Source organism: Xiphophorus couchianus, chromosome 5 (assembly GCF_001444195.1).
Source record: "Xiphophorus couchianus chromosome 5, X_couchianus-1.0, whole genome shotgun sequence".
NCBI classification, from domain to species: domain Eukaryota; kingdom Metazoa; phylum Chordata; class Actinopteri; order Cyprinodontiformes; family Poeciliidae; genus Xiphophorus; species Xiphophorus couchianus.
Genome location: NC_040232.1, coordinates 9,138,472 through 9,164,254, shown reverse-complemented (window position 1 = coordinate 9,164,254; position 25,783 = coordinate 9,138,472). Strand labels below are relative to the sequence as shown.

The 25,783-nt window shown below is 36.9% G+C and overlaps 1 protein-coding gene across 1 annotated transcript; it reads right to left on the bottom strand.

Moving 5' to 3' along the window:
• Positions 1-163: 163 nt before the first annotated feature.
• Positions 164-21,937, bottom strand: evpla (envoplakin a). The gene is made up of 22 exons (XM_028018244.1): positions 21,780-21,937; positions 16,629-16,728; positions 16,375-16,529; positions 15,662-15,785; positions 15,419-15,550; positions 15,279-15,320; positions 14,594-14,755; positions 11,970-12,077; positions 11,792-11,887; positions 10,796-10,906; positions 9,319-9,465; positions 9,050-9,204; positions 8,635-8,732; positions 8,347-8,519; positions 7,268-7,443; positions 6,168-6,306; positions 5,884-6,077; positions 5,313-5,463; positions 4,444-4,527; positions 4,225-4,332; positions 4,064-4,156; positions 164-3,949 (listed from the first exon to the last, which is right to left on the bottom strand). The coding sequence occupies exons 1-22, from the start codon at positions 21,830-21,832 to the stop codon at positions 563-565; spliced, it is 5,988 nt and encodes a 1,995-aa protein (XP_027874045.1). The 5' UTR covers positions 21,833-21,937; the 3' UTR covers positions 164-562.
• Between the last annotated feature and the right edge of the window lie 3,846 nt (positions 21,938-25,783).

Genomic DNA, 25,783 nt, shown 5'->3' with positions numbered 1-25,783 from the left:
TGAGATATTTTGGCAGTTCATTCATATTCACATTACGATGAACCACTCATACCTCCAACATTCAGCATTGTGCTTCTTTCCGTTGTAGCAGGTAAAACTGTACTAGATAAAGGAGTTCAAATATGTTAAAATAAAAAGTTTACAAAATAAAGAGTTTGTGCTCTTGAACCATCATAACTTAATTTTATTGATATGTAATTCTTCACATATTATGAAACAATCAAACCTTGTTAACAGTGAGTGAGAGAAATTTATTCAATTTTAGCAAATAGTATTGCACCATGTCCCAAAATCCCAACCAAATAAAATATCAAAGAAAAACAACACTTCTCTTCTTCAGTTAAATCATAAAGATGAAACAAAGACAAACAAATACACCCACATGAGACCTTTCAGTAAACAAATGCAACTCAGCAGCAATTATTTTGTTCTGGCAAAAGACTTGGAGTTTCTCCTGTGTTAAAATATATCTTGTAAATACAATGAATTCTCCATGCACTTTTGATATTTGACAGCAACATTTTTCTGTAATAGGTTTCAGACCAGAAAACTTTGAACATTTCTAGAAACGTGCATATTTTGAAGAGTTGTAGCCTGACTCTTTGGAGGAGGCGGGTAGCATAGGTAAGCCAGTTGCTGGATCTTTCCTACAACGATCCAGAGCTTGTTTGTAGTTGATCTTCTCATTTGTTATAGGGTCCACAATATCTTTGATATAGGCTGTTTCGGTTTGGATGTTCCTTGCAATAGAATTGTCAATCATTTTGGATCCAAGGGCATCTATGAGGGTGACTCTACGACCAGTGGCAGGATCTACCAGCCCCCCAGTCAGGTGTTGTGCCTCCATGTATCGAATTGCTGACTCTTTTGGCATCCAGCCTTTCTGAACAGCTTCTCCCACAGACAAACACTCTTTGGTCATGGGGTCTTCAACTCCAGTGAAAGCTTTCTCTGCATTAAGCAGCCGTTGGATTTGGCTGTCCTCGATAAGGCCTCGTTGTGCTGCCTTGCTAACTTTGCATCTTTCTTTGTTGCTGATGTCAGTGATGCCACCTGTTGCTGCTTGAGCCTCCAGCAGTCTTTGGGCAGTGGTAGGGTCGATCAGTTTGCGCAAGGTGGCATTGCGGATTGTAAAGCAGGTGTCTGTATATGTATCCATTATTCCAGCAATTGGCTGTGTTTCCGTAGCAGTGGTAAGGTCTAATGATGGAGATTTCGCAGATGAATTTGGTGTTTGGGTGACTGAGGTGAATTTGGGTTGCTTGGTTTTGTCACCTGCAACAAGAAGGGCAAATTCTGAGATAGGAAGTTTGCCTTGTTTGTATTGTTGCAGATCATCATTTGTTAGCCTTCCTTCCTTGATAGCGTCTTTGATAGAGTACTGCTTTCCACTCTTGCGATCCAGCAGCACAGATGTTTCTCCATCAGGACCCTTGGACGTTATCTCTTCCCAGTCACATTCTAGTTCCTGCAGATGAATGTACTGCTGGCGATCAATGAGGCCCCCAAGGTAGGCATCATAAGGAGACATGTCTTTACCAGTATCTGGATCCAAAATGGTGATTTTGGTCGAGACATTGGTTTCTTTGGTCCTTGTCTCTGCCTGTTCCTCTTTCTGCAGGTACATCAGAATCTCACGAATTGTGCTGTCTCGTTCATGAATCTTATCTTTCTCGTCCAAGATCTGTCTCTCCAGTCGCTGGACATCTGACTCCATCTTAACGCTCTTCTGCCTGTTCATCTGTGTTCTTTCAGTCATCAATCGACTCTGTTGCTGGAAAGAAAGGCTTGTGTCATGTTTCTTTGCTTCAAGAGTTCTGAGTTCTTGGGTGAGGTTGTCGTTTTCCCTTACTAGAGTATCTTTGTTCATACTAAAATTTGTCACTTCTCTTGAATTGTTAGATTTGGTGCTCATCAAGAAATTGATTTTGTCATTGAGACGCCTGATTTCATCCTCCATGTCTTGTCTGGCAAATTTGTTCTGAGACACCTGCTCCCTGAGACGATCCCTCTCAGCTTCAACAGCCTGATCTTTCTCCACACGAACAACCTCCTTATACACTGTCTTTTCACCTGACTTCTCTTTCTGCAGAATCTCAAGCTTTACAGTGAGATTACGAATTTCCCTCTGAATACGTAGGATATCATGGGTTTCCTTGTCCATGTCAGACCGTAAACCATTTGTCATCCTTTCCAGTTTTGGATCTCTTTCAACCTTCAGCACTTCCTCAACTACTATGCTCTCCTCAACAGGAGGTGGGGCATTTTCCAATTGTGTGATACGTAGTCGGATCTCTCTAAGTTCAGATTCAGCTTGGATCCTTTTTTGGTGCTCATCACTCTCTCTTATGATGCGCTCCTTGTCTTCCAACTTTGTTCTTAGTTGCTGTAACTCCAGATCCAGCTGACGTCGTCTTGTTACTTCTTCATCCAGGTTTCTGCTAAGCCTGTCATGCTCCATTGCTTGCCTTGGATCCTTTTGAAGCCGTACAACCTCCTGCATCACAACTTTCTCTTCAGGTTTCTGTCTCTCCAAAAGGAGGAATTTGTTTTGAAGGTCAAAAACCATCTCCTCAATGCTTCGCCTCAGCTGTGCTTCATCCCGCACTTTTTTTTGCAAGCGTTCAGCTTCCTTCTCCAGCAGTGGATCTGGCTCATACTTTATTAATTCTCTGTTGACCAGTTGGGTCTCTATCTTTGACTTTTCTGCCTTCCATTCATCTCTTTCTTTTTGCAGCTGTCTAACCTGGTCTTCAAGAGAGGTACACTGGCTGTCTAGGCGGTTCACCTGATCATTTAACCTCTGGATCTCTCGCTCGTTTTCAGGGCTTCTTTCTTCTTTCACCACCTCTTGGGTAACCTCTTTGAATTCTACTTTGGGTTTCTCTGAACGAAGGGCATTCAGATCAGTGTTGACCTGCCTGATCTCCTTTTCCAGATCCGTACGTTGTTTATTCGAATCCTGTATTTCTTTGCGGAGGCGCACGATTTCTACCTCTGTATTTGGGTCAATCCTGTATATCTCATTTACAATTTCTTTTATCTCAATTCTTGGCTTCCAGTCTTGAACTTCTCTGTAACGCTTGTGTAGCTCGATCACTTCTTGGGACAAAGAGCTATTTCCAACTCTCTCATCCTCCACAACTGTTCGCAGCTTAGCTGACTCAGTAATGAGGTCAGGGTCTTGTTCAATCTTTTTAACCTCCTTAACAATGACTTTAGGCTGAATGTTGGGGATCATTCTTTGAAGCGCATTGATTTGACTTCTTGTCTGAAAGATTTCATCATTGAGGAGCTTGCACTTGTTGTTCTCATCAGAAATGTCATTCTCAAATATTTTTAATTCTTTCAACATCTGTGGATCTTGTTCTACTTTAACCACTTCCTTCTTAACCACTCTCTCCTTGATAGTTGGTCTCTTCTGCTGGAGGATAGAAACTTCTGTCTTCATTTGGATCTGCTCTCCATCTTTTACTCTGATCTCATCTCTCATCCTTGCTATTTCATCTCTTATCTTTGCAGCCTCTACATCCAGCTGTGGGTCTTTTTCAAATTCAGTCACCTCTCTAGTTAGCAGTTTAGGGGTTTTGTTGTTAATGGTTTCCTCCAGGACAGTGATTTTCTTGTTCAAGATCTCAACCTCTGCCTGGGTGGTGGTCCGCTTCAGGGCCTCTTGATTGAGAATTTTACTCAATTCAGCCAGATCAGCTTGCAGTTTAGGATCCCGGTAGTATTGCAGTACTTCTTTCTCCTCAACACGTTCCACTCCTCTGCGGCTCTTAAGTGACATCATTCTGGTTTTGTAGGTTTTTAGCTCTGTCTGAGCATGGGTTGTCCTCTCCTTCTCTTCCTCTAGTTCTTTAAACAGACTGTCTAATTTAGAGGCATTTTTTTGCTGGTTTTCAAGCTGCACCTGTTGCTGTGCCACCATTTGAACTTTCTCTTCACTCTGCGATAGAAAAGGCAAATTTTTTTATATCTAAACACTTTATGATTTTATTTTCAGCTTAGCTTTAACAAGCAGTTACAGTTTCAAGAGTATAAATGTTTTTTATGACTTTACCTGTGAAATTAAATTCTTTGCCAAGTCCATCTGTTTTTGCCGTTGAATGTTTTGCGATGTTGCTTCAGCGTAACGTTTTGTCAGATTTCTTTCCTGTAACAAAAGTTTTTCAATAAAAAACTTTTTAATAAAAAAAAACATTGTGGTAAAACCATATATACCTCTTTGTCGACAGCGTCACAGAGTGTGAGCATTTGGGGCTTCTTTGGAACGGCTGTGCCATCTTGTTCAAGTGTACCGTTGTATTTGTCAACATCAGCCTCATACTCCTACAAAGACAAAAAAGATTAACATTTTAACTTATTCATTTCTTAGCATATCAAATTATTAATAACATAAACAGTAAATATTAAATACTGTATTTTCTGTTTTGTTCTTACATTGAGTAGATTCTGCAGGTCTTGAGAGAGGTCAGCCACTCTTTCCATGTCCTCTTCCTTCCGCTTCAGGTCATCCACCACTCGCTACAACATAAATCACAAATTCAGTTCAATTCTATTTATATAGCACCAAGTCACAACACATCATCCTACTAGCCTGTCTGAAAATTTGCCTAACAGATCTCAAAAAGGAATGAAATCATGTCCCAATCTAAAGACAATCAAAAATGAAAAAAACTGAGTCACTAACATTGATCAGTCTGGAAAGGGTTACAGTGACATTTCTAGGAATTTGGAACAAAAGTGAACCACCTTCAGAGCCTTTGTTTACAAACAAACAAAACATGGACAGTGGTGAAGGTTTCCAGGAGTGGCCATCTTACCACTTCTGGTAAGATGTGCTAAGATGGTACGGTAATTCCTGGGAGCTCCCAGGAATTACCTTAAAAATGCATCAAACAGGAGGTCAGAACAACAATGCAGAAGAGAACAATGATCAAAACCTTAAAAACAAATCCACCTATTCTGGCTCAGAAAAAAAAGAATGCTTTGGAGTGATTTCTGCTGGAGATGCAGATGTTTAATCAGCTTATTTCTCTGATGTATGTATTAAAACAACTCCGCAGAGTTGGCTAGAATTGGGCTGTTGTTAGGTTTAGGGGGCAATAGTTTTGGATATTGTTTTACCCTTAACAAATGAAATTATCATTTGAAAATATTTTTTTTATTATTATTTATTTTTGGAAAGATAATAAGCGTTGTATTTACTTTCAGATAAATAAACAAAAAAAGAAAGCATGATCAGGTAGCTCACTCTACTCCTGCTACTGTTACTACCCTACCTTTGCATGGTTCACATCTCGCCTCACCTTTTGGGAGCTCTGCTTGGCAGTGAGCTGGGACAGATCATCGCTGGAGTTTGTCTGATTTGTCGGCAGGTTGTCCAGGAAGGAGTTGAGGGATTGGCATGTGTTCTGGAAGTCCTTGTGCTTAGCTGAAGCTTCTTGTAGCACATTTTCCCTAAGAAAAGAACAAGTGTAAGTTGTGTTAACTTCTGCGGAGTCATTTAGTCACTTAAGGCTGTATGTTTACATTATATGTTATGTTAAAGCAGTGGTTCCCAAAGTGTGGGGGGCGCAGTGCCATTACAGGGGGGGTGCGGGAAGAAGTATGGATGAATGAAAAAAAAAAAAACAGTTGCACAAAAGCATTTCACTGATGGCTACAAGATGGCTTGTAGTTTGTTTTGTTGCAACCTGAAGTGTGAAATAAACTTCAGTGGAGTTTGAAAACAAAATATATGTATCGGTTTATGTCTGGTTGAACAAGGTGTGCGCCCAGTTGATTTTTTTTTTTCTTTTTTGGAGGGGATTTTATTGTAATCCATAGGGGGGCCCAGAAAAATCTTTGGGAACCAGTGTGTTAAAGTAATTACCGGACCTTTCCTTCAGCTGGTTGGCGACATTTGTGTAGCGACTCTGCAGCTGTTTGACATCATTCCTCTGGCGCTGGATGTCAGGGCAGTACTCCTGGTGGTTTTTCTGCAGGGAGCTGCACAACCTCTCAGTCGCCTCCAAATCCTGATTCAGCTTTATCATGTCATCCAGGGCAGCTGCCACAGACCGCCGCTGGCGCTGAGCACAGCAAAGATGACACTCCAGTTAAAATATTTCTCAGGATAAAGTTTTGTACTTTTCAACACGTGTTTGCATGATTTTACTCACCTGAACATCCTCAGCTCGGGCTTGAATTGCATTTGGTATGTCAGGAATTGGACCATCTGCACTCAGGTTTCTCTCGAAACCAGACACAAGACCGTCGACCTTCTGTATTTGATTCTCCAGGTTGAGAGACGCATTTGCTCTGATAAAATAGAGGAAACATAGATGACGTCTAGGGCAACAAATCAGAATGTAAACTTGGGAATCAAATAGATTTTGTTACATAAAAGCTATCAAATTTAGCACCACCCAGCACAAATTTACGTTTTTAGTTCATGTGATAATCACAGATAAGATTGTTTCAATGTAATTATAATAAAGTAACATTTTTGTGAAGGACATGTTTTTCAAATCATCACAGTTTTAAACACTACGTTCAATATTCAAAACGACTGATAAATTACAATACAGCTGAAGATGTAACCTATTTATTAGCACTTATAGCAGTTTGAGTCTCTTCAAACTACAAGCAGATAGTTCTGTGAAACCACTATTTGTCAGCACGTTCCTTAGGTAACAATAAGAAAGACTTTGGAGAAATTCAATGTTGTTAGCTTTTGTTGTTGCTGTTAGCTAGCATTGCAACCACACTCACCTCTTGTGGGGCATCATTCTCATATTGTACATATTCAACTTACTTGTTTTACAAACTATTTGAATTTTGAACTTCATATCAAATATAATTTCTCAAATGTAACGTTATTGGTCATTAGTTCACTAATAGCTATCTTATCATAACTAATATTAGCTAAAAAAACAAATTAATTTGGTTATACCTGTGTGTGTGTTAGGTTACTAAGAATTAAGTAGTGTAAATCACTAAAAAATAAATTGCTACTATCTAATTTCTTGTTCCAACAGTTTTTATGAAAAATAATTACAGTGTCTAACCTCTAAGCAGAAGGATGAAACTTGAACCCAGCATTGTCTCCTCCATCAATTTAGATCTTCTCTAACATTTTTAAATTCTATTTCTGTGGACATGAATCACATCTTGTCTTATGAAGTGTTGGTTTTGAATTGCTTCTTCATAAATAAGCTAAATTGGATTTATTGAATGTACGTTTTATGCAAGTGTTTCCTTATCTTTAGAAAAGACTTACTTTTTATTGTAGAGATCCGCCAGCCTGGCCAGGTTGTCGTACTTGTCATTGGCGGCGCTGAGTTTTTGCGGGAGTCCAGAAGAAGCCCCGTTGGGATCTTTGGACAGCAAAGGCTGCAGGTTAGCCTGGGCTGTCTGTCTCTGCTGCTCCAGAGCGTTCAGCGCCTTGGCAGCTTGCTGTATAAAGCAGTTAGTTTTAACATAAATTAATGACAGATCAGATATCAGATCATCTTATCTATAAAACTGTAAATTCTATAAACACTTTACAAAGAAAACAGATGTAGATCATTGGGTGTAAATGCACGCTGTCATGATTTTCAGGTGTTGGGAGTTGTAGTTTCATTTGTGTTTTTGGTTTTCTTTTTTTTTTAATATATTTACCTAAATCTGGTCTTAGTTGATTTCTCTTTGTGTTTACTTCTTGGATTATTAATATTAGTTAATTACTGTTTCTTTATGTTTACTTTTTAAGTTAGTTTCAGGGTTTTCTCCCTTTCCCTCATCGTTATTTTATTTCTCCCTTCATCTGGCTGCCAGTATGCTTCCCGTCTCAGCTGTTTTAAATCTCCTCATTTCCTCTTCCTCCCGCTGCAACTACTCACCTCTGATTAAGTCTTCAGGTTTATTTGTATATTCTCCAGTTCCACACTCCAGTATAGTTAGTGCTCAACTAATGCACGTAATTTAATTTGTCATTTTCTTTTAACTCACTGCTGGATTATTCTGGTGTTTCCACTATGTTCCCATGTGGGTCTACTCCAATAAATTCCCAATTCTGGGATGAATAAGTACATCTTATCTTATTTTTACCATGCCCTGTATACCTCCAGTGAATAGTTCTTTAACAAAATCATTTAAACATGACATGATTCTATATCATGTTTATTTATTTTAAGTGTTACAATCAATAAAAATATGCAATTATAATGGTGTGAATTATGATTTTTTTTTTTTCTCCCTGCTTTTATTTTAAACCTCCAAAACGGAAAAGAGAAACCATTGAGTGAAAGCTCTCTAATGAAACCAGTGACCAGGACTTCATTCCCACTGAAACCATCAGTGTTTGTATCGACTCACCTCCTGCTCTCTCAGCTTCTTGGCCAGATCTCCGGTCGGGTCGGTGCGGCTCACCGGGGTTCGCAGACGGCTCAGCAAGCCCTGCTCCGTGTTGGCCAGGTCAGAGTCCAGCTGGTTCAGCTGCTGAGCAACACCTGCCAGTTTGGGGTCTAATGGAGCTGAAGAAACTGGAACTGAGCAAAGAAACAGTGAAGTTATCCTCTGATCGATCTGATTTCAGTGGAAACTGAGGCGTTGTTCACAGATTAAACATCTGAATCATGATGGTAAGAAGTGAAAGACAAACACCTGACTGTTGAGCTCGAGAGATTTCTGACTTATTATTCTTCAGGGACGCTGCCAGAGCTGCTCTCCTTCTCTTGGTTTCTGCAAGCTCACTGCCCAAACTGATGAGACAAGAACAAAATGGAGAGGATGGTAAAATGGAGAGGATGGAGAGCGGTAAAACCAGCTGGCCAAACATGGCGGAGCTCTGCTTGGGTTGCCAGGTAACAGCGCAGTACCCATCGATTGTGACTCAACATTCAGAAGGTTTTTGAAACAGCTCGTTTTCCAGACGCCAAGAACCATCAACCTATTGCCACAAAATGGTTGGTTGGTTTTTGCAAACAGTTGAAACCCAAATGGAAGCATAAAAACATGCAAAAAGTGAATTTTGCGTAGCAGATCCCCTTTAAATATAGTGCAGCTTTCCATTACTTACAGGTTAACATTATCAATGGCATCTGGGTCAGGAGGTGGGATTGTGAAACAAACTCCAGGGAAGGTTTTAGTTGCTCCATCAGAAGAAATAACTTTCCAGTTGTTGTTGTCAGAGAAGGATTTCAGGGTAAATTTTTCCTCTCTTGAAATAGAACCCTACACAGCGATAACATGGAAACGCACTGTAAAACACAGCTCATGAACTGTAAAGATGTTTTTAATCCACTGTTTAGAAACTACTGAGGTATTTGAAGGAGGTCAGGGCTGCACCTTGTCAGTCTCCCAGTCGCACAGGGACACCACCGTGATGGGTTTGTTGGTGGGAGTGCGGCGCAGCTTCAGAGGAGGAATAGTTGTACTCCTTCGCCTCAGGTCGGCCAGTTGCTGCTCCGCAGTGTGGACAGAATTTTCCTCCACCTGGAGAGAAATATAACCACATGAAAATCCAGAGGAAGAATGTCCTAATCCAATCCTAATCTGTGTCTTCTGAGGTGGCCCTGTCATATGGCAGTAAGCTGGTAAGACAGATAATTTTTGGTTGCTAATTCTTTCGCTCAGACATTATTTACTTGTGTTCATTTTTAAGCCTAATGCTATCCTTTTCTTTGAGTGCCTTCACATTCCTTCACGCCACAAAATGCATTGTTCATTTTAGCTCAGATTTCTAAAGAAGAAATCTCTACTGGTGCTAGAAAAGCCAAAGCATGTGCATCCCTGTTTGTGTTATTCTAGGATTCTCAGGCATCCAGGATAGGGCTTAAACAATTAATCAGATGAATCGATTATTTAAAAAGTTGTCAACTCATTTAGTAAATGATTAATCATTAACTGGAGTATACAAGCTAAGAACATAGCTGATTTCTGGAAGAACACCACACTCAGAGAAGCAATTAAACCAAAACTGTATGAAATAATAAATACATTTTGCATTTAAGATTTAAAAAACCCTTCTTGGTGCGTAAATATGTTCTACCCAAAACTCCTCAAGTGTCATAACTTTAGCTTCATCCAATTCAAATTCTGTAAAGAAAATCTATTTTCTTTCTGTCAAGTTATTAATTGGTTAATTAAACAACAATCAATAGATCAGTCTTACACTTAATTCACGCTCAAGCAGTAATAGTTGAGGTTTTGACGTTAGATGTAATTTATAGCTGCAGATGCATCCTTTGCTACAAATGAAAAAACGTACACTAAAGGAACGCTAAGTTTTGCATTTTAGGTAAAATGTGTGTTTATCTTCAAAAACAAGAGAAGAAGTCCAGTTGCCTTTTACTTGGACATCTTTTATTCCCACCAACACTAATGTAACAAAGATGAGTTCCACTGGCAGATTATTTCACTTACAACAAAAGATATTTCTCATGATATTAGTAAAGTAATCTCACAATGGAACTGGCACTTTTTCCCCCATCAATATTAATGAATTGTTTTCTTAAAGCAAGCTCCTATATCTGGCTGAAAAATTAGTTTTGTCCTGTTTTAAGATTTTTGCACCAGAAACTAAACAAAAACACTTAGTAAGATTTTGTGTTTTTGCAGTGGTTAGGAAGTAAATGAATGTACAGCAGTATAAAGTACGTATTTGCACATGTACAGTACATTCACAATGACAAAGACAATTCCTTTTGATATTTGACGTCAATGTTGGTGGCAGGTTTGCGGGACAAGCTAGAACAAGTAAATCCAAAACAGCTTTAGTCACATTAAGTAAGTCTCAACCCTCTTTCTTCTCTCACTGTCTTACCTGAAGCTGCAGCAGCGACTCGATGTTGCTCTTCGTCTTTACAGACTCTGGACTCGTGGTGCTGTTGAGTTGACTCAGTGTCTCTGACAGCTTCTGAGAGTCCATTTGGTACTGGAAAATGGACATTCACTTGGTATCACTTATAAAAACAAGCTGGACAATTAGGACTTACAGTATGTCCATGTGTACACTGTAAAACATTTGAGCCGCATTTAGTTGTGTCTGATATCTTCTACTCTTTAAGTCAAATAAATTTAGCCAGTTTTAGATTTTGAACCTAAACATGTGACTTTGTGAAAACTTTGTAAGTTGTGTTGAAGTTTTATTCATTTTGTCAAACCTCCGAGAGTTGAATAAACTAGAGTTTTTAGGTTAGCACTTAAAAAACTGAAAGAAGAAAAAGACAGGAGTGGGAACTATTTCCCAGAATGCTTAGCGGCTTGTTTCTGTATCATGAGGTGGAAGAGCGTTACATTGATCTGACTTTTGTGTTTTATTAAGGGAAATTTTTATTTAAAAGCTTGAGGATAATGTCCTGTTCACACTAAAATTCATTGTGATGTTTAATAATTAGGTCAGAAATTTTGTTCATGCAATTTGAAACAAGAATTTAAATTATTCTAAAGTAAAATAAGTTGTTATTTTAACTTGATAATGTGAGTAAAATAATAGAGAAATGTGGCTCTTTAACTAGGTGAGGACAGTTTATTCCTTTCATATTGTGAAATAATTATTTGGTTTAAATTCCAGCTTTAAGTCAGAACTCGCAATTCAAGATTAATTAACTTAAAAAACAATGTTTAGACAACTTGTCTCTTGTTGTTAAATCAACTTCATCAACTTTAGTTTCTGAGTTAAAACCAAAACAATTTTCTTGTCGACTTAAATTGCATTTTCCAGGCAGCAGGTGGACTTTCCTTTTCAAGTTTAACCACCTTCATATGTTTTACAGTGTAGCATGCCCTCCAATATTGTGCTTTTACCAACTTTACTTACCTTATTGAATTCCTGTATATCGTTCAGATGTTCTTCTTGACATATGCAGAGATTCAGGAACTTCTGCCACTCGTTTTTCACAGCTCTGTTTTGGGCCTTAAAGTAAAGAATATATTTGGTTTTAATTCTCAGTCAACTTAAAAAGTTTTAATTTAGATAAAATCTTTGGTTTCAGTACCTCTATTAGCTGGCTGGCTGGGTGTTTCAGGGAAATGTATGTTTCACCGTCATCCTCGAGTCTGTTCACTTTGCCCTCGTGATCCAAAAGCTCTTTATTCTTGAAGTTCTGATTGAAAGAATATTACAAGTCATTCTCAACATGCAATGCCTTAAAATTAACAGGATGGTTATTTGATTTATATTAGGCAGCCAAGAACTAACACAACAAGCAAAAAGTCTAAAATTACTACAAGACGTTTATGTGCAGTTCAGCAGAAGACACAGACTACTGACCCTTTACAACTACGTCACTAAATAATTTGAGGCGCCATGTTACGTCAGAAGTGAGTATTGAACTGAGCGACTGAAATTGTTTTCAAGGGAGTAGGAACGAGTCTGTCATATCGGAAACCTGACAGATCAGTAAATAGCTTGAGCAGAAATGTCATAGACAATTGTTACTCTAATCTCACCCGTTGTTTCAGTAACAAGCATTCTAACACGTTACTAATTACAATCCAATAATCAGATTAAAGTTATGCATCCATGTAGCATAATGACTGTCATTCCAGGACTGAACACTCACTTTATTACTTACCTCACAACTAGCAAGCTAAATATTTTGGTAGCACACGCAGGCTACCAGATTCTGATATATTTTATTGGTCAAAAGACATTTAATTAATGGTCAAAATGCATTGATATAAGTTGACTGGCAATTGAACAGGTTCTGCCTCTTACTAAAACCGAAGTAAAAACAGCTCATAAAATAGGACTCAGCAGTTTTAAACTCAATACAGCAGTTTGACCAACAAAAAAACAAGTTTTGTTCTTCTTGAACAACTCTCTACATCAGTTCAACAGTTTGATCTACAAAATTAATAAAAATGATACTTTTCACATCTAACAGACACCTTAGCTCCTCACTGATAACTCAGTCTCGCTTTCCAGCCCTGCATTCAGTTACTTACCAAACATGAGCCATGAAAAACACTGAGGCAAAAAGCCTAAATGTTTTTTTTCCTGTCATTTTCAGCCACAAACATTTAACTAAAATATCTACTGATATGTGTTATTGTCTCTGCCTCCCTCTGACTCTCTGCAGCCTGATGTCCCTGCATGGATTCATGGATTTACAACAGACACTACAGTAATGTACAGTATCAGAATGTGAATTAACTAAATATGAGAATTTAAACAACTTAACAATTTTCAGATGTATACATTATTATACATCTCAACTCTATTTACTGTGTAACCCGCAAAAATTTTCACTCATTTATTTTTAAACCTCTCCTCAAGCGCTTTTCTTTTCATGTCTTCTAACCAATTACCCATATAGTGTGGCGAAAAAAAATTATTGAAACGTTGAAAGAAATCAACCTGACATCAGTCCTCACCTGTTCTCCTGTCTGGTTCTATTATAATTAATATAATTCTTATATCTTCACATCCTGAAACTCCACCTGGCTCTCAAATGCCTTCCCTGACCTGGTCTGTTCATAATAAAATAGTTTAGTTTATTTAAAAATTAAAACCGGTAAATACATATTTCAATAAACTAAATGAAGACCTCACCAGAGCTCCTTCACCTTTCTTCAACATCATTCTAGCACTGCCATTCTCCTGAATATATAATATAATATAATATAATATAATATAATACACATGTTAAGTGGTCGAGTATGATCAAGTGTTGTGTGGCCATTGCTCACTTTAAATAATAAAAAGGCTCATTTTGCTGCTGCTTCAGTCTCATTCTGATGAAATAAAACATTGTGGCTAGAGTAGCTAACTTTTAGACAAAGTTAGCAGTAAGATTTTTTGGACATGTGACTATTCCAGAACTAAAACAGCTTAACCAAAAATATTTAGTTATATATGTGAATGTAAACTGACAGCAAGATATTATAAACAAGCGATATTCATGGCAACATTCCCGACAGACCGTTTACCTCGTTAGCGTCTGACTCCCGCTCCTGCCTCCTCCTGCCTTTATCCACACCACATGATTACTATATATATGTGTATGTATATGTGTCATAAACGGCGTTTCCCTTTACACCGGAGCAGCACTAAAAACGTACAAAAGACGAGATGCTAACCATTTTTTTCCATACATGCTAGGCTACATGACGGTGGTGCATTGTTTCCATGGTTACTAACGGTTAGACTCACACCTTCTCCATAATGCGATATTTGATCTATTTCTAATAGATCGAATATATATATATATATTTCTAATATATATTTTGTTATCTTGTACAAAGTAAAATCCGTGATTACACCGAGGACTGACAGTTATTATTAACAGCTGCCGTTATGATTAACGGCTGCTATCCATCGCCTCTGTATCTTTCCTCATTAAAATTTCTAAAATAAAATGACAAGTTTGGTTTGCATCCTTTTCTGCTTCTACAGCCGACCACGCAGCACCCTATGACAATTTTTTAAAGTGAAATCAACTAAATAAAAGCTATATTCGGTCAGAAATGTCTGTTTTCAGACTAGCTGTAAAGGAGCACATTGGTTGTTTTGACCTCCGTCATGGCGGAGTTCTGGAGAGCGCGACGTCACGTGCAAAGGGTCAACATATATGAGATATTCAAAAACCCAATTTGTTCCTTTTAACTCAGTCCTGACCTCATACTGCAGGCGAACACCAGAAGGATCCGCCATTTGGTCGCTCCAGTCCTGCTTCTTGATCTTTTCCTGCTCTTCTCCGAGGAAGATCATCTCCTTGTTGCAGTCTCTCATGTGCTGGTAGAGGCTGCTCAGATATTGGCTGCGTAACTTGGATTTTTCCTGAAGGAAAACAGCTTCATTTAAATACTCTCCTTTAACTTAAATAAATATTAATCTAAACAAAGCAGCTACACAGTGAATCTCTTAAGCCGTGTACACTGCTCTAAGCTTTTATGTAATGGCTGAAATAAGCTCAAAAATGTTATGCTTGTTTAATTTCAGAAATATCCAGCCCAATTCAGTTATAAAAATGACTTCAAAAAAATTACAAATAAAATTAGAAAGGGTCTATAATCTGGCTGCAAACGTGTGCAGACTCTTAAACTAATCAACCATGTCCTGTCACTTTTAAAGTTTTAACGACAGTTTTCTATGGTATAAGTGGAACCTGTACTTTTTCATCAATATTAAGGAACTATTGACTGAAAACAAGCTATTTATTTCAAGTATGCTAAGATATTTGCACTAAAAATTACACCAAAACTAATTGATACAAATTTGTGTTTTTGCAGTTTAAATAGAAAATCAACACTCTTGCTCATTTTTAACCTGAATGTGTTTGGTTTTAAAACAATCAACTCACCAGCATAGTGTTATATTGCCTTTTCAATGGCGTGTATTTATCCTGAAAGACAAGGCAGCAACATGCTGGGTAAACTATCCGTCTCAAAGTAAGACGGAGGAAAATGGAAATGCTTCCTGAAAGTGTGTTTTGGTGCGCACCTTGCTGCCAGCAGAGCTGATGCAAAGCTGTGAGCTGTAAGCCTCCAGCTCTTTATGCAAGATGTTCTGAGCAGCGATCTGCTTCTCCAGGTCCTCCAGCGTTGGGCCGTACTCATCTGAGCTCAGCGCTCTCTGACAGCATAAGCAGCACAAAAACTCAGTCAGTAAATGCTTGTTTTAAGCAATACCATTAAACATAAATGGATGTTTCATTTGATGTTGGAGGAAGTGGTCAGAACTTACTTCCTTCTGGGCAAAAACAGGCTCCCAGTTAATTCTGGGCATCAGAGACACGTCTTCAATTTGCTCATATAGCCTTACATATTCAGCTGTGTCTTTTGACCATCGGTTGTGTAGGTCGCGAATGCTGGAAGGAAAAACAAGGGCAAAAAGAAATGTAACGATAAACAAGCAAAATAGACTGGAAAAACAAAAAATCTTAAGTATTTTTTTTCTGATTTCTAAAACAAATATCTTAGTAAAATAAAACCAACTTACTAGTGACTTTCAGAAAGAAATTTTACTTTTCTAGTAACTCCTCTAGTTACTAGAAAACTAGTACTCACTTCTGACCACTAGTAAGTTTTACTTTTCTAGTAAGTCGAAAAGTCTAGATGTATACTAGTAACTAGAAAGTTGTTCTAAGTCAACAATTCCACTTGCAAATTATTTTACTTATAGTAGGGGAAATGTCTTATTTTAAGTGGAACTATCACCTTTTAATCAATATTTAGGAATTATATAGGAATATAGAAATTATACTTAAAACAAGCTGCTATATTTTGCTGAATAGTTACTGTAGTTTAGTTTTGTCTAACTCAAAGTGCACTAAAATATTTGCACCAGAAATTAGACCAATAATACTTAGTAATATTTTATATTTTTGACTGATTTCTATGTGTTCTTATCAAACTGAAGCTCAACAAATTTTCTTTGGTTTTGTCTCATGCACTCACTCGGCCTCAACAGCTGCGACGTGAGGGTAGTTGATCAACTTGAGGTTGCCAATGTCCAGAAACAGCTTCTCCAGCAGGCCCTCTGCAATGCCCAATATTGTATTGATCTCATCCTTGTGCTCAAATTTTTTCTCTTTCTTGTCATTTTCGTTGTCCTGGTGAGTAAAAATAATAATAAAAAAACATAAATTGATTGTGAACGATGAAAAGTTATAATTGCACAGCTTTATGTCGAAGCATGTTTCCCTTCTCACCGCTATCAGCAGTTTTTCAGCCTTGAGGATATTGTTCACCACCTCGTCAGAGTTGCTCTGCATCTTGGCAACCAGCAAATTTGCACTGGTGGACTGAGACCTGCAGACAAGAAGAGTCCAGTTAAACTACAAACATTCAAATTACACCAACAATCACTGATTAAACAGTATCTTATAAATATGCTACATATTTTCTTATGGGTTGTTCCTGTCTTGCAAAGTGCATTCAAATGAACAGCATAATTTTATACAGAAAATAATTGTGAATTTCTTTGGTTAAGGATGATTTTTGTCCGAAAGCATTTGTTATAAATAACTTCAGGGAAATAAATTGAACTTTTAAGAAAATCACAAAATATGCTGCAGACCATGTAGTTAAATCTTTACTCAGATCAGTCACCCAACCTCAGACAGAATATTTCAAAGTTTCATGAATGTCTTTGCTCAGACTATGAATATTTTGGATAATTGATCACTTACAGTCTGAACTAAAGTAGTTTATAAAAAGAAAAGACAAATCAGTGTTGTACATTGATAAAATTGCAAAACTAATATATTGGTAATGACCAACTAACATTAAAAGTAATTTGAATACAAACTTTTGTAATGACTTACTGAATAGGTAGTACATTTCATAAAAACTTAAACAATGTTTACATAAATGCACAGGAAAAATCAAATGGTGAGCAGAATCTGCTGGTTTTTAACTTGATTTGAACTAGCCAGCTAAATATGCTAGTGCTAGCAGGTCATTTTACAACCCTGTTTGGTGTGGATGCTATAACTGAGGGAGGAAGACTACATCCTCATAGCTAGGGTATAATTTAGAGGCACTGCTGTTAGTGAAGCTATCTACACTAATGGCTAATTTATGTTAATTGGGGCAATTTAAAATGTGAACTTAGTAATCATTAAAACTTCAGTCAAGCCTTTTTTACAGCACTGAAACATATTTAGGCCTGATGCAACAAGCAATAAATCAATTAATTGATCGCATGATAAATTAAAACAAGCTCAATAATTTCCATGTTTATAAGTTATTGTTTTTCTCAAACTGGATGACAAAAGTTTTCAGTCTGGTGTTTTAGTGTCAACTAGTACGTTTTTTGAAGGGCAAGTTTATTTACAGAGACTTCATTACTCATTTTATTTGTTGTTTAATTTATTTATTTTGTATATTTAAAATGTCTTTCAGTTGCAGTGTTAAATGTTTATTCGAATTTTAAGCTTATTGACTTTTGAAAATGTATTCGTGTATTATTGCCTGAAAATTGCCTTAAAACAACAATATTATAATGATTTCTAACTTCTGGGACAATTTATCACCCAGTAAAATTTGTTATTATGGCAATCCCAGACGCAATTCTTCCTTTAGAAAGAATTTGTATAAAAATAATTGATGAATCGTTCGAAACGTTCAACATTTGGAAAAATTCAAACAGTAGAAAAAAGACACCATTTCATAAAGTTTGGTGAAGAATGAGTTTAAATGCTTATTTGCTGCTGTTTTGTGGTTAAACAGTGGACTATTATTAACCTGAAATTCACATGAAATGTTGCAATAAATCAACGGAACGCGTCGCCCTAACGTAACCATGGCAACAGAAACCACGGCAACCGGTTTCAGGAAGGAGACAAACGAGCTTCTTTCGTTTCGAGTGTAATTCCTGCCGTTTGTTCCGACCCAGGAGCGAGGCGCTGTTGAGCTTTCTGTCCCCACTCCCTCTGCGGGCCGGTACCGGTTCCGCTCACTCAGCAGGAAAAGCCGGTATAAAGAACGACGTCTCCCAGACCGGGCCGATTTTCTCATGATTTCAATGCGACAGAAGTAAGAAGAATGTGTTTGTGGTTTCCAGAGTTTGGAAGAAATGCTGGGTGACGAAATGGATGACAGTACTCTTTTTTTTTAATGTTGCAAATCTGCTCTTAAATCTTAATTTTACCTTAGTTTGAATTTGCATTCTCCTGTTTACCTTCAGCCTAAATTTCTCCATGGTGGGACGACACAGAATATCTCTATTATATTTTATTCTTTAGTAACAAAGCATAAAAGTCAGATCTTACTCTGTTGTTCTTATGGGAGGCATCTGACAGATTATGTAAACCAAATTTTCATTTCTATCTTATCTTTTGACTGAAATGCTTTCACTCCTTTGTGTTTTTGCTTGAGTTTATTTTTCTTCTTTTTCTCTATGCGGCTTCATGTTCAAGTCCATAATAAGTGATGTGGAACAAAAAATAAAATTAGTAAAAAAAAAATCTTTGATGCATGGAGCCAATAAAAAATGTTTTAGTGTAATTTTATAAAAGTGTATCTTTAAGGAGGGGCAGCTGTTTGGCATCCTTGCTAGTTGGATGAGGGACATAGTGACAGTTCACACCCTCAGATATTGCTGCAGAAACAGTCTACCTAAGGGCTCTTCCTGTCTTCACACAACGTGTGTTTTCCTCAAATACGGGTCAAATGTAGTCTTTTTCAGGATCCCCCATGATTTCAGTGCAAAAAGTTTAAATTTAAAACAGTATAGATTACAGTGAGCCCTTTGTTAAGCTGCTTACACATAATTTCCCATGTTGCCATGTATGTTAGTGTAGAGAAAAATGTGTTTTGTGTGTCTACATGTGCGGAAATTATCATTGTGTGTCACTTTTGACACGTCCCTATTTCTGCTCTCCTGTTCACTAATTCAATTTTGTCTTTCTCTTTCATAAAAAATCTCTGCATATTTGCAAAAAACTTTTCATTTCCTATCGGCTTTATATATATATATATATATTAAATGTCTTCATTGAGAGCAAAGTGTAATCAACCTTGTTTTTGTGTTCAAACCTGGTGAATAGTGAATGTATACTGGAATCAGATGTGTGTAGTGAAGCCATTTTGATACTCTATCACTTTATTCTTTTAGACAAATTAATCAGAAAATAATCATGGCATCTATTTTAATTTTACTTTCAAGCAGCCAGCATGCAGAGGTGAGCATCCAGTTAGCGTATCGTAAGACTCAGTGATATTTTTATTGGGTTGCTGTTGTGTTTTCCAGTGGCATCATGTCTTCCTACACACTGCAAAAACATAAAATCTTACCAAGTATTCCTGGTCTAGTTTCAAGGGCAAATATCTTAGTACACATAAAATAAGACAAAACTAACAAGTAACTTTACAGAAAGATACATGAGCTTGTTTTAAGTGTATAGTTCCTTAATATTCATGAAAAAATACAGTTCTGCTGACAGATTAATTCACTTATAACTTGGGTTAAAATGTCTTGTTATAAGTGACTCAATCTGTCAGTGGAACAAACACTTTAAAAATTGATATTAAGGAACAATTTACTTAAAACAATCTCCTATACTGAAAAGTTAATTTAGTCCTTTTTCAAGATTACTAAGAAATTTGCACAAGAAACTAGACCAAAAATACTTAGTAAGACTTGTGTAAAAAAAGCAACAGGAAAATATCCAAAATATGTAAGGAGACAAGTTGTTCTCAGTTGTTTGATTTAAATCCATGATTAATTAAATATGATATATATATAAAAAAAAACAAACATAAGATTTTGTTGTAGCATTCATGAATGGACGTGGGTGGGAAGTTAAAGTGCCTGAAAGCAGGAGAACAAGACGAGCCGCATAACTGAGAAGGGCTGGTCTGCATTTCTTTAGCTGTAGTAGTTGTGAGGTTAGAAAATCTGGTAGAGCAAACACTCCCTGGTTGGGTTCGGCTCACTTTCCCCTCCTCACCCACAAGGGAAGATTCTTCAATGAATCGCAACATTTGTAAAAATAAAAATGTTGGAGTTTTAATTTATTTAACGTCAAAGTGACGCTTGTAGATTGTAGAAATATTTGATTTTGCTAAATCATGTCGTCAGTGGGGACTGTGGCGCAACAGAGAGATAAAACACACACACACACACACACACGCCTACACACTGGTGTGTTTCCATCACATCTGAGAGGTGATGTCCAGAGATACTCTACACTGCAAAAACACAAAATATATATACTATATATATAGTATTTTTGTTTAGTTTGTAGTGATTACACTTAAAATAAGTCAAAAATAAAATACAATTAACTTTTTAGCAACATATACTAGCCTGTTTTAAGCCAGGAATTATTAAATAATGACTAAAAAGTACTAGTACTAGTTAGCTGATTATTTCACTTATAACATGAACTAGTGAAACTAGTACTTTTTCATCAATATTGAGGAATTATTTACTTAAAACACGCTTCTAAATGATGCGGAAAAGTTACCTGTAAGTTAGTTTTGTCTTATCTTAAGTGTAATAAGATATTTGCACTACAAACTAAACAAAAATACTTGGTAAGATTTTGTGTTTTTTGACTTTGGAGGTCCTACAACGAGAACAAATTTGCATCAGTTTGTGTGAAAGCATCATTATTGATTGATTAAAGTTAAATCCATTGTTATGTTTCTGCTGAAATAAGACAGACAGAACTAGAGTGTGCAAAACACCAAAATACAGTTAAACATCATCAGTGTGAAATACTCAGAGTTACCTGCTTTTATAGGCACAGAAATATTAGCTGTATTATTAAAGGATAATCTGTTAGTTTTAATGATAACGGATGAAGTTTAGTGGTTGAAGAACGATCATTAAATGATAAAGAAGTGATTAATTACCGGAGAACCAGTAATCAACCAGTGGGTGTAGCTGGAGAACCAACACCCACTAAGGAGAAAGGAAAGCAGCCCAGCCCTGTTCAGATCACAGCAGGTAGAAACCTTTGTGAGTTTGGAAAGCAGAATAAAAATAATAAAATAGGAACATTTTGTTTCCATCAGAAAACACGCCTCACACTGTTCACACAAGAAGACAATCAGTGCCAGCCACTTTCCGTAAGCTGCAGGGATATTTACGCATTACTGCTCAGTTTTTCCCTCACTAATAAATATGTTCAGTGTTTGCAACACAACCGCTGAGGGATTTAAATTTCAGATTAGATATAGAAAGCTTGAAGAAAAGTAAACGGTTGTTTTGTTTAGCCTTTCTGAGCCCCATCCCAGAATAAGCTGCAGAAGACATTCCTTACGTGTCCACAAAGGACAGAAGATGAAATATACACACAGATATCCTCCATTTCTACGTTCATCAGTTACCATCCAGAGGAAAAACTCACCTGTTCATCTTGCTGGAGCTCTTTGTGTCCTTTGACTTAAACATCTTGGACATCTCTGAGAGGAAACGTCACCCTCTCTGTCGTACTCCTTCTTCGTTGCTTGTCTTCCTCGCTCTGCGTCTCTCCTCTTCCTTTGGTCCTTCTCAAACAGACACAGCGGAAGTGTGACACACCAGTCCATATTCGGGGCTTGACGCCGCTGGCTCCTCCCAGGCAGGGTAACAGGTGTGCCGCCGCCCAGGTATCAGCCCGGTGCAGGAGGACCAGCCCGACCTGTTCTCCGCTCTCCTCCTTCACGTTTCCTTTTCTCTGAGGTTCTTCAGTCCCTCGGATCTTAGATAGAAAACACAGATCATTAAACCTTTAAGGCCTGATAACATTAACAATAATCAGAAAATTCAGATTTTTCCTTTAAATTAAGTATTATCTGTGTTTCATCGTATAAAAAAAGTATTTTTGACTCACCTTGCTTTTTAAATTAGTTTGTATCGTAATTAATACATCAGACTTTTACATTCATTTAATCATCACCATCAAAAACATCTAAGTTGTTCTATTATATATATATATATATATATATATATATATGCAACATATTTACTCAATATAGCGAATTTTTGACAAAAATACCTTATTAGGTCAATAATTGTATCAAAGATGATAAATTTGTCACTAAAGGGTTAATGTAGGAAAACTGGATTTCTGCAGAAGTTAAGAAACAAATCTATTGTTTTTGCAAGAACAAAACAAAAACAGGAGAGTCAGAGTGAGTAATTCTGAGTTAGGCTCATGAATAGGCAACATGCTGAGCTTTGATATAAATAAGATTTACTGTAAATAATCCTCTGAAACATCCCACTTCTCCCAGTAACCACATGGATGGATCAGCTGGAACAGACAATGGATGGACTGATGCAAAACTAAAAAACACATAATTTAATTTGATATAATTTAACAGCTCTTTAATTATTAATAATGTTTGGGTTTTATACAGCGCCTTCTAAAAATATTTGTCGTATTACAACCATTTTGTGGTCGACCAAAACAAGTTACTGATCACTGTGAAGTGGAAAGAGAACAAAACTTTGTTTTCAAAATCCAAAAACTTTGGCATTCGCTTGCAATCTGATAACCCCAAATAAAATCCGGTCTTCAGACGTCCCTGAATCAGGATGTAAATTTAACCTGTGTGTAATTTGACCTCAGCATAAATGAAGACGTTCTGTTTCTGGCCTCGGGGGTTTAATGGAGAACGTTTGCCACAAGTAATTTAGAGGAAATTTGAAAGAAGTAGCTCTTGTCAGATAAGAAATTATGTGTTTAGGTTGATGTGCAGCGTTAGCATTCGCATATTTCTGTTAGAATGGCCCAGTCAAAGTCCAGGCCTATTATTCAGTTGGAAATCTGTGGCATGACTTTGCTGTTTACAGTCTCTCCCCATTGCATGTGACAGAACGGGGTTTGTTTAGCAAAACAAAAAATAAGAGGAGTAAATGTCTGCCTCCTAATCCGGTAGAGACAAAACCTAAAAACTGAGATTAAAGCAAAAAGTAACCAAGATATTGAGATATTCTCTCAGGGGTGGGCAGCCTCGTGCCGAATACTGAACATGCATGCCACACTTTTAAGATTCTGAAAATGATTCCGTTGATGATGTGAGCATCTAAGTAGTGCAGCTTACGATTCAGAGAACCAAAAAATTGTAATCAAGTGAGAGTAGAACTACTTATACATTTTTTTACCCAAGTAAAAGTAAAAAGTAGCCGTCCAAGAAATTACTCAAGAAAATGTAAAAAGGTATTTGGTGAAAACTCTTTCAAAATTACATAATCAGACAAACTTAAAGATAAAGTCCATCTGACTTTTTATGTCAGACGGACATAATAAGAATTCATACAAATAAGAATTGATATTGATATCAATTCATGTTCATTTAAGTAACGAAAAATAACAAATTCAGGCAAAAGAAAATTTTGCCAAATCAGTTTTTTTCAATAAAAAATTCATGAAACTTTAACAAAAATAGCAAGTCTGTGTCTGGTGAATTTTTGGTTAAAATATTTCTTGTTTTTTATTCAGTGGGTAGAAAATCCAGAAGTTTTACTCAAGTAAGAGTAGAGATGCTTCATAATACAATTACTCAAGTAAAAGTAAAAAGTACATTGTAGTAAAAGTACTCCTTTCTTCCAGAAATAGTTACTCAAGTGAATGTAACTGAGTAAATGTAACTAGTTACTCCCTGGCTCTGCTGACACCCTGTGCGTACAGTCAACAGACGGCCAGCACTGTTACGTAATCCCGTTATCAGGAGGTTGGGGTCACCGTGTGCGGCGTGCGGACCGACGCTTCACGCCTACAGCTCAGACATGTCAGGCATCCAGGGCGTCTCTGCAGCCCTTCATCAGCAGAGGGAAACGGAGAGGAATGCAGCCGGGCGGCTTTCTGCGCGGAGCAAACACACAGCCGGGCTCTCTGGGTGTGTTTACATGTCTGGAAAAACAGATACTTTTAATGTTGCTAAGATACTACATGTAATACTGTGGTTACTCTGAAATACAACGAAGGAAGTGGTCCGCGGAACCACATGTTGATTTACGGTGGTTTCTCTACAGGCTGCAGGTTTCATCTCATTTACACTAAACATTTGGAGATAATTTTATTTATTTTCTGGGAGGATTTTCTCCCACTACATATGCACTGTGAATTTATTTTCACTTCAAGAGCAAGATGTATTTTTTGTCTAGTTTCTAATGAAATATCTTAACACACTAGGCGCCTTCAGCCAGGGACTGATAAAACCAAAATGCACCACAGGAAATCATTTCTGCCTGCAGCCACCAGACCTCACAATGCACAACTCTGAGTAAAGAAATCTAATTTTCTCTGGACTCATTTAGAGATTAAGATATCTCCATGTACATGCTTGTTAATTTATTTTTTATTTATTTACATTATAAATGAAATCCCAAAGAAATTGTATTTAAATTACAACACACTTATCTCTCTCTCTCTCTCTCTCTCTTTCTCTATATATATATATATACTGTATATATATATATTTAAACACACATTCCTATCACCTATGATTATATTGTATTATTAATATTTAACACTTTGGATGAGTAGCTTGTCAACTAATAGGCAATTTCTCAGTAAAATATAGGACCTTATTTGTAGTCAATAATTCCTCAATATTGAAGAGAAAGCACTAGTTTCAGTGGGAGATTATTTCACTGTTAACTTGGGGAAATGTATTGTTATGAGTGAAATAATCTGCTAGTGAAACTAGCACTTTTTAAAAACAATTTTAAGGAATTATTCACTTAAAACAAGCTCCTATGTCTTGCTGAAAAGGTACGTGTAAGTTAGTTTTGTGAAAGTCTGCCACTGGTTTTGTTTTATTTCTAGTGCACTAAAATATTTGCACTAGAAACCAGACCAAAAAAAAAAAAAAAAATTCTAAGATTTAGTTTTTTGTACTGTGAGCGTCAGTGAGTCACCTATAAATGTTAAAAACACAGGACAGTGGAGAACATTCCCAGGCGTGGCTGGACAATCAAAATGATCCAAAAACACATTGATGATTCATCCAGGAGGAAACAACAGAATCAAAATGAACATCTAATGAAATGAAGGCCTGACCTACTTCAGTTGGGGTCAGAGGTCACGATTCAAAACTAGGAAACAGGCCTCTTAGAGCTACATGTAAGAAAATTTATGAATCTTCTTTTTGCAAATGTTTTTTTTTTTAACCCACACTAATTTTGGTCTAGTTTTTAGTACAAATATCTTAGTAAACTTGAAATAAGACAAAACTGACTTACTTTTACTTTTCAGTAAGAAATAGAAACTTATTTTTAAGTCAATAATTCCTTAATGTTGATGAAAAAGATATTTCTCCCACATTAAGAGATAAAATTCCTCGTTCCTCTGGCAGATTATTACACTTATAACTTGCACTTTTTCATCAATATTAAGGAATTATTGACTTTAAAAAGTTCCTA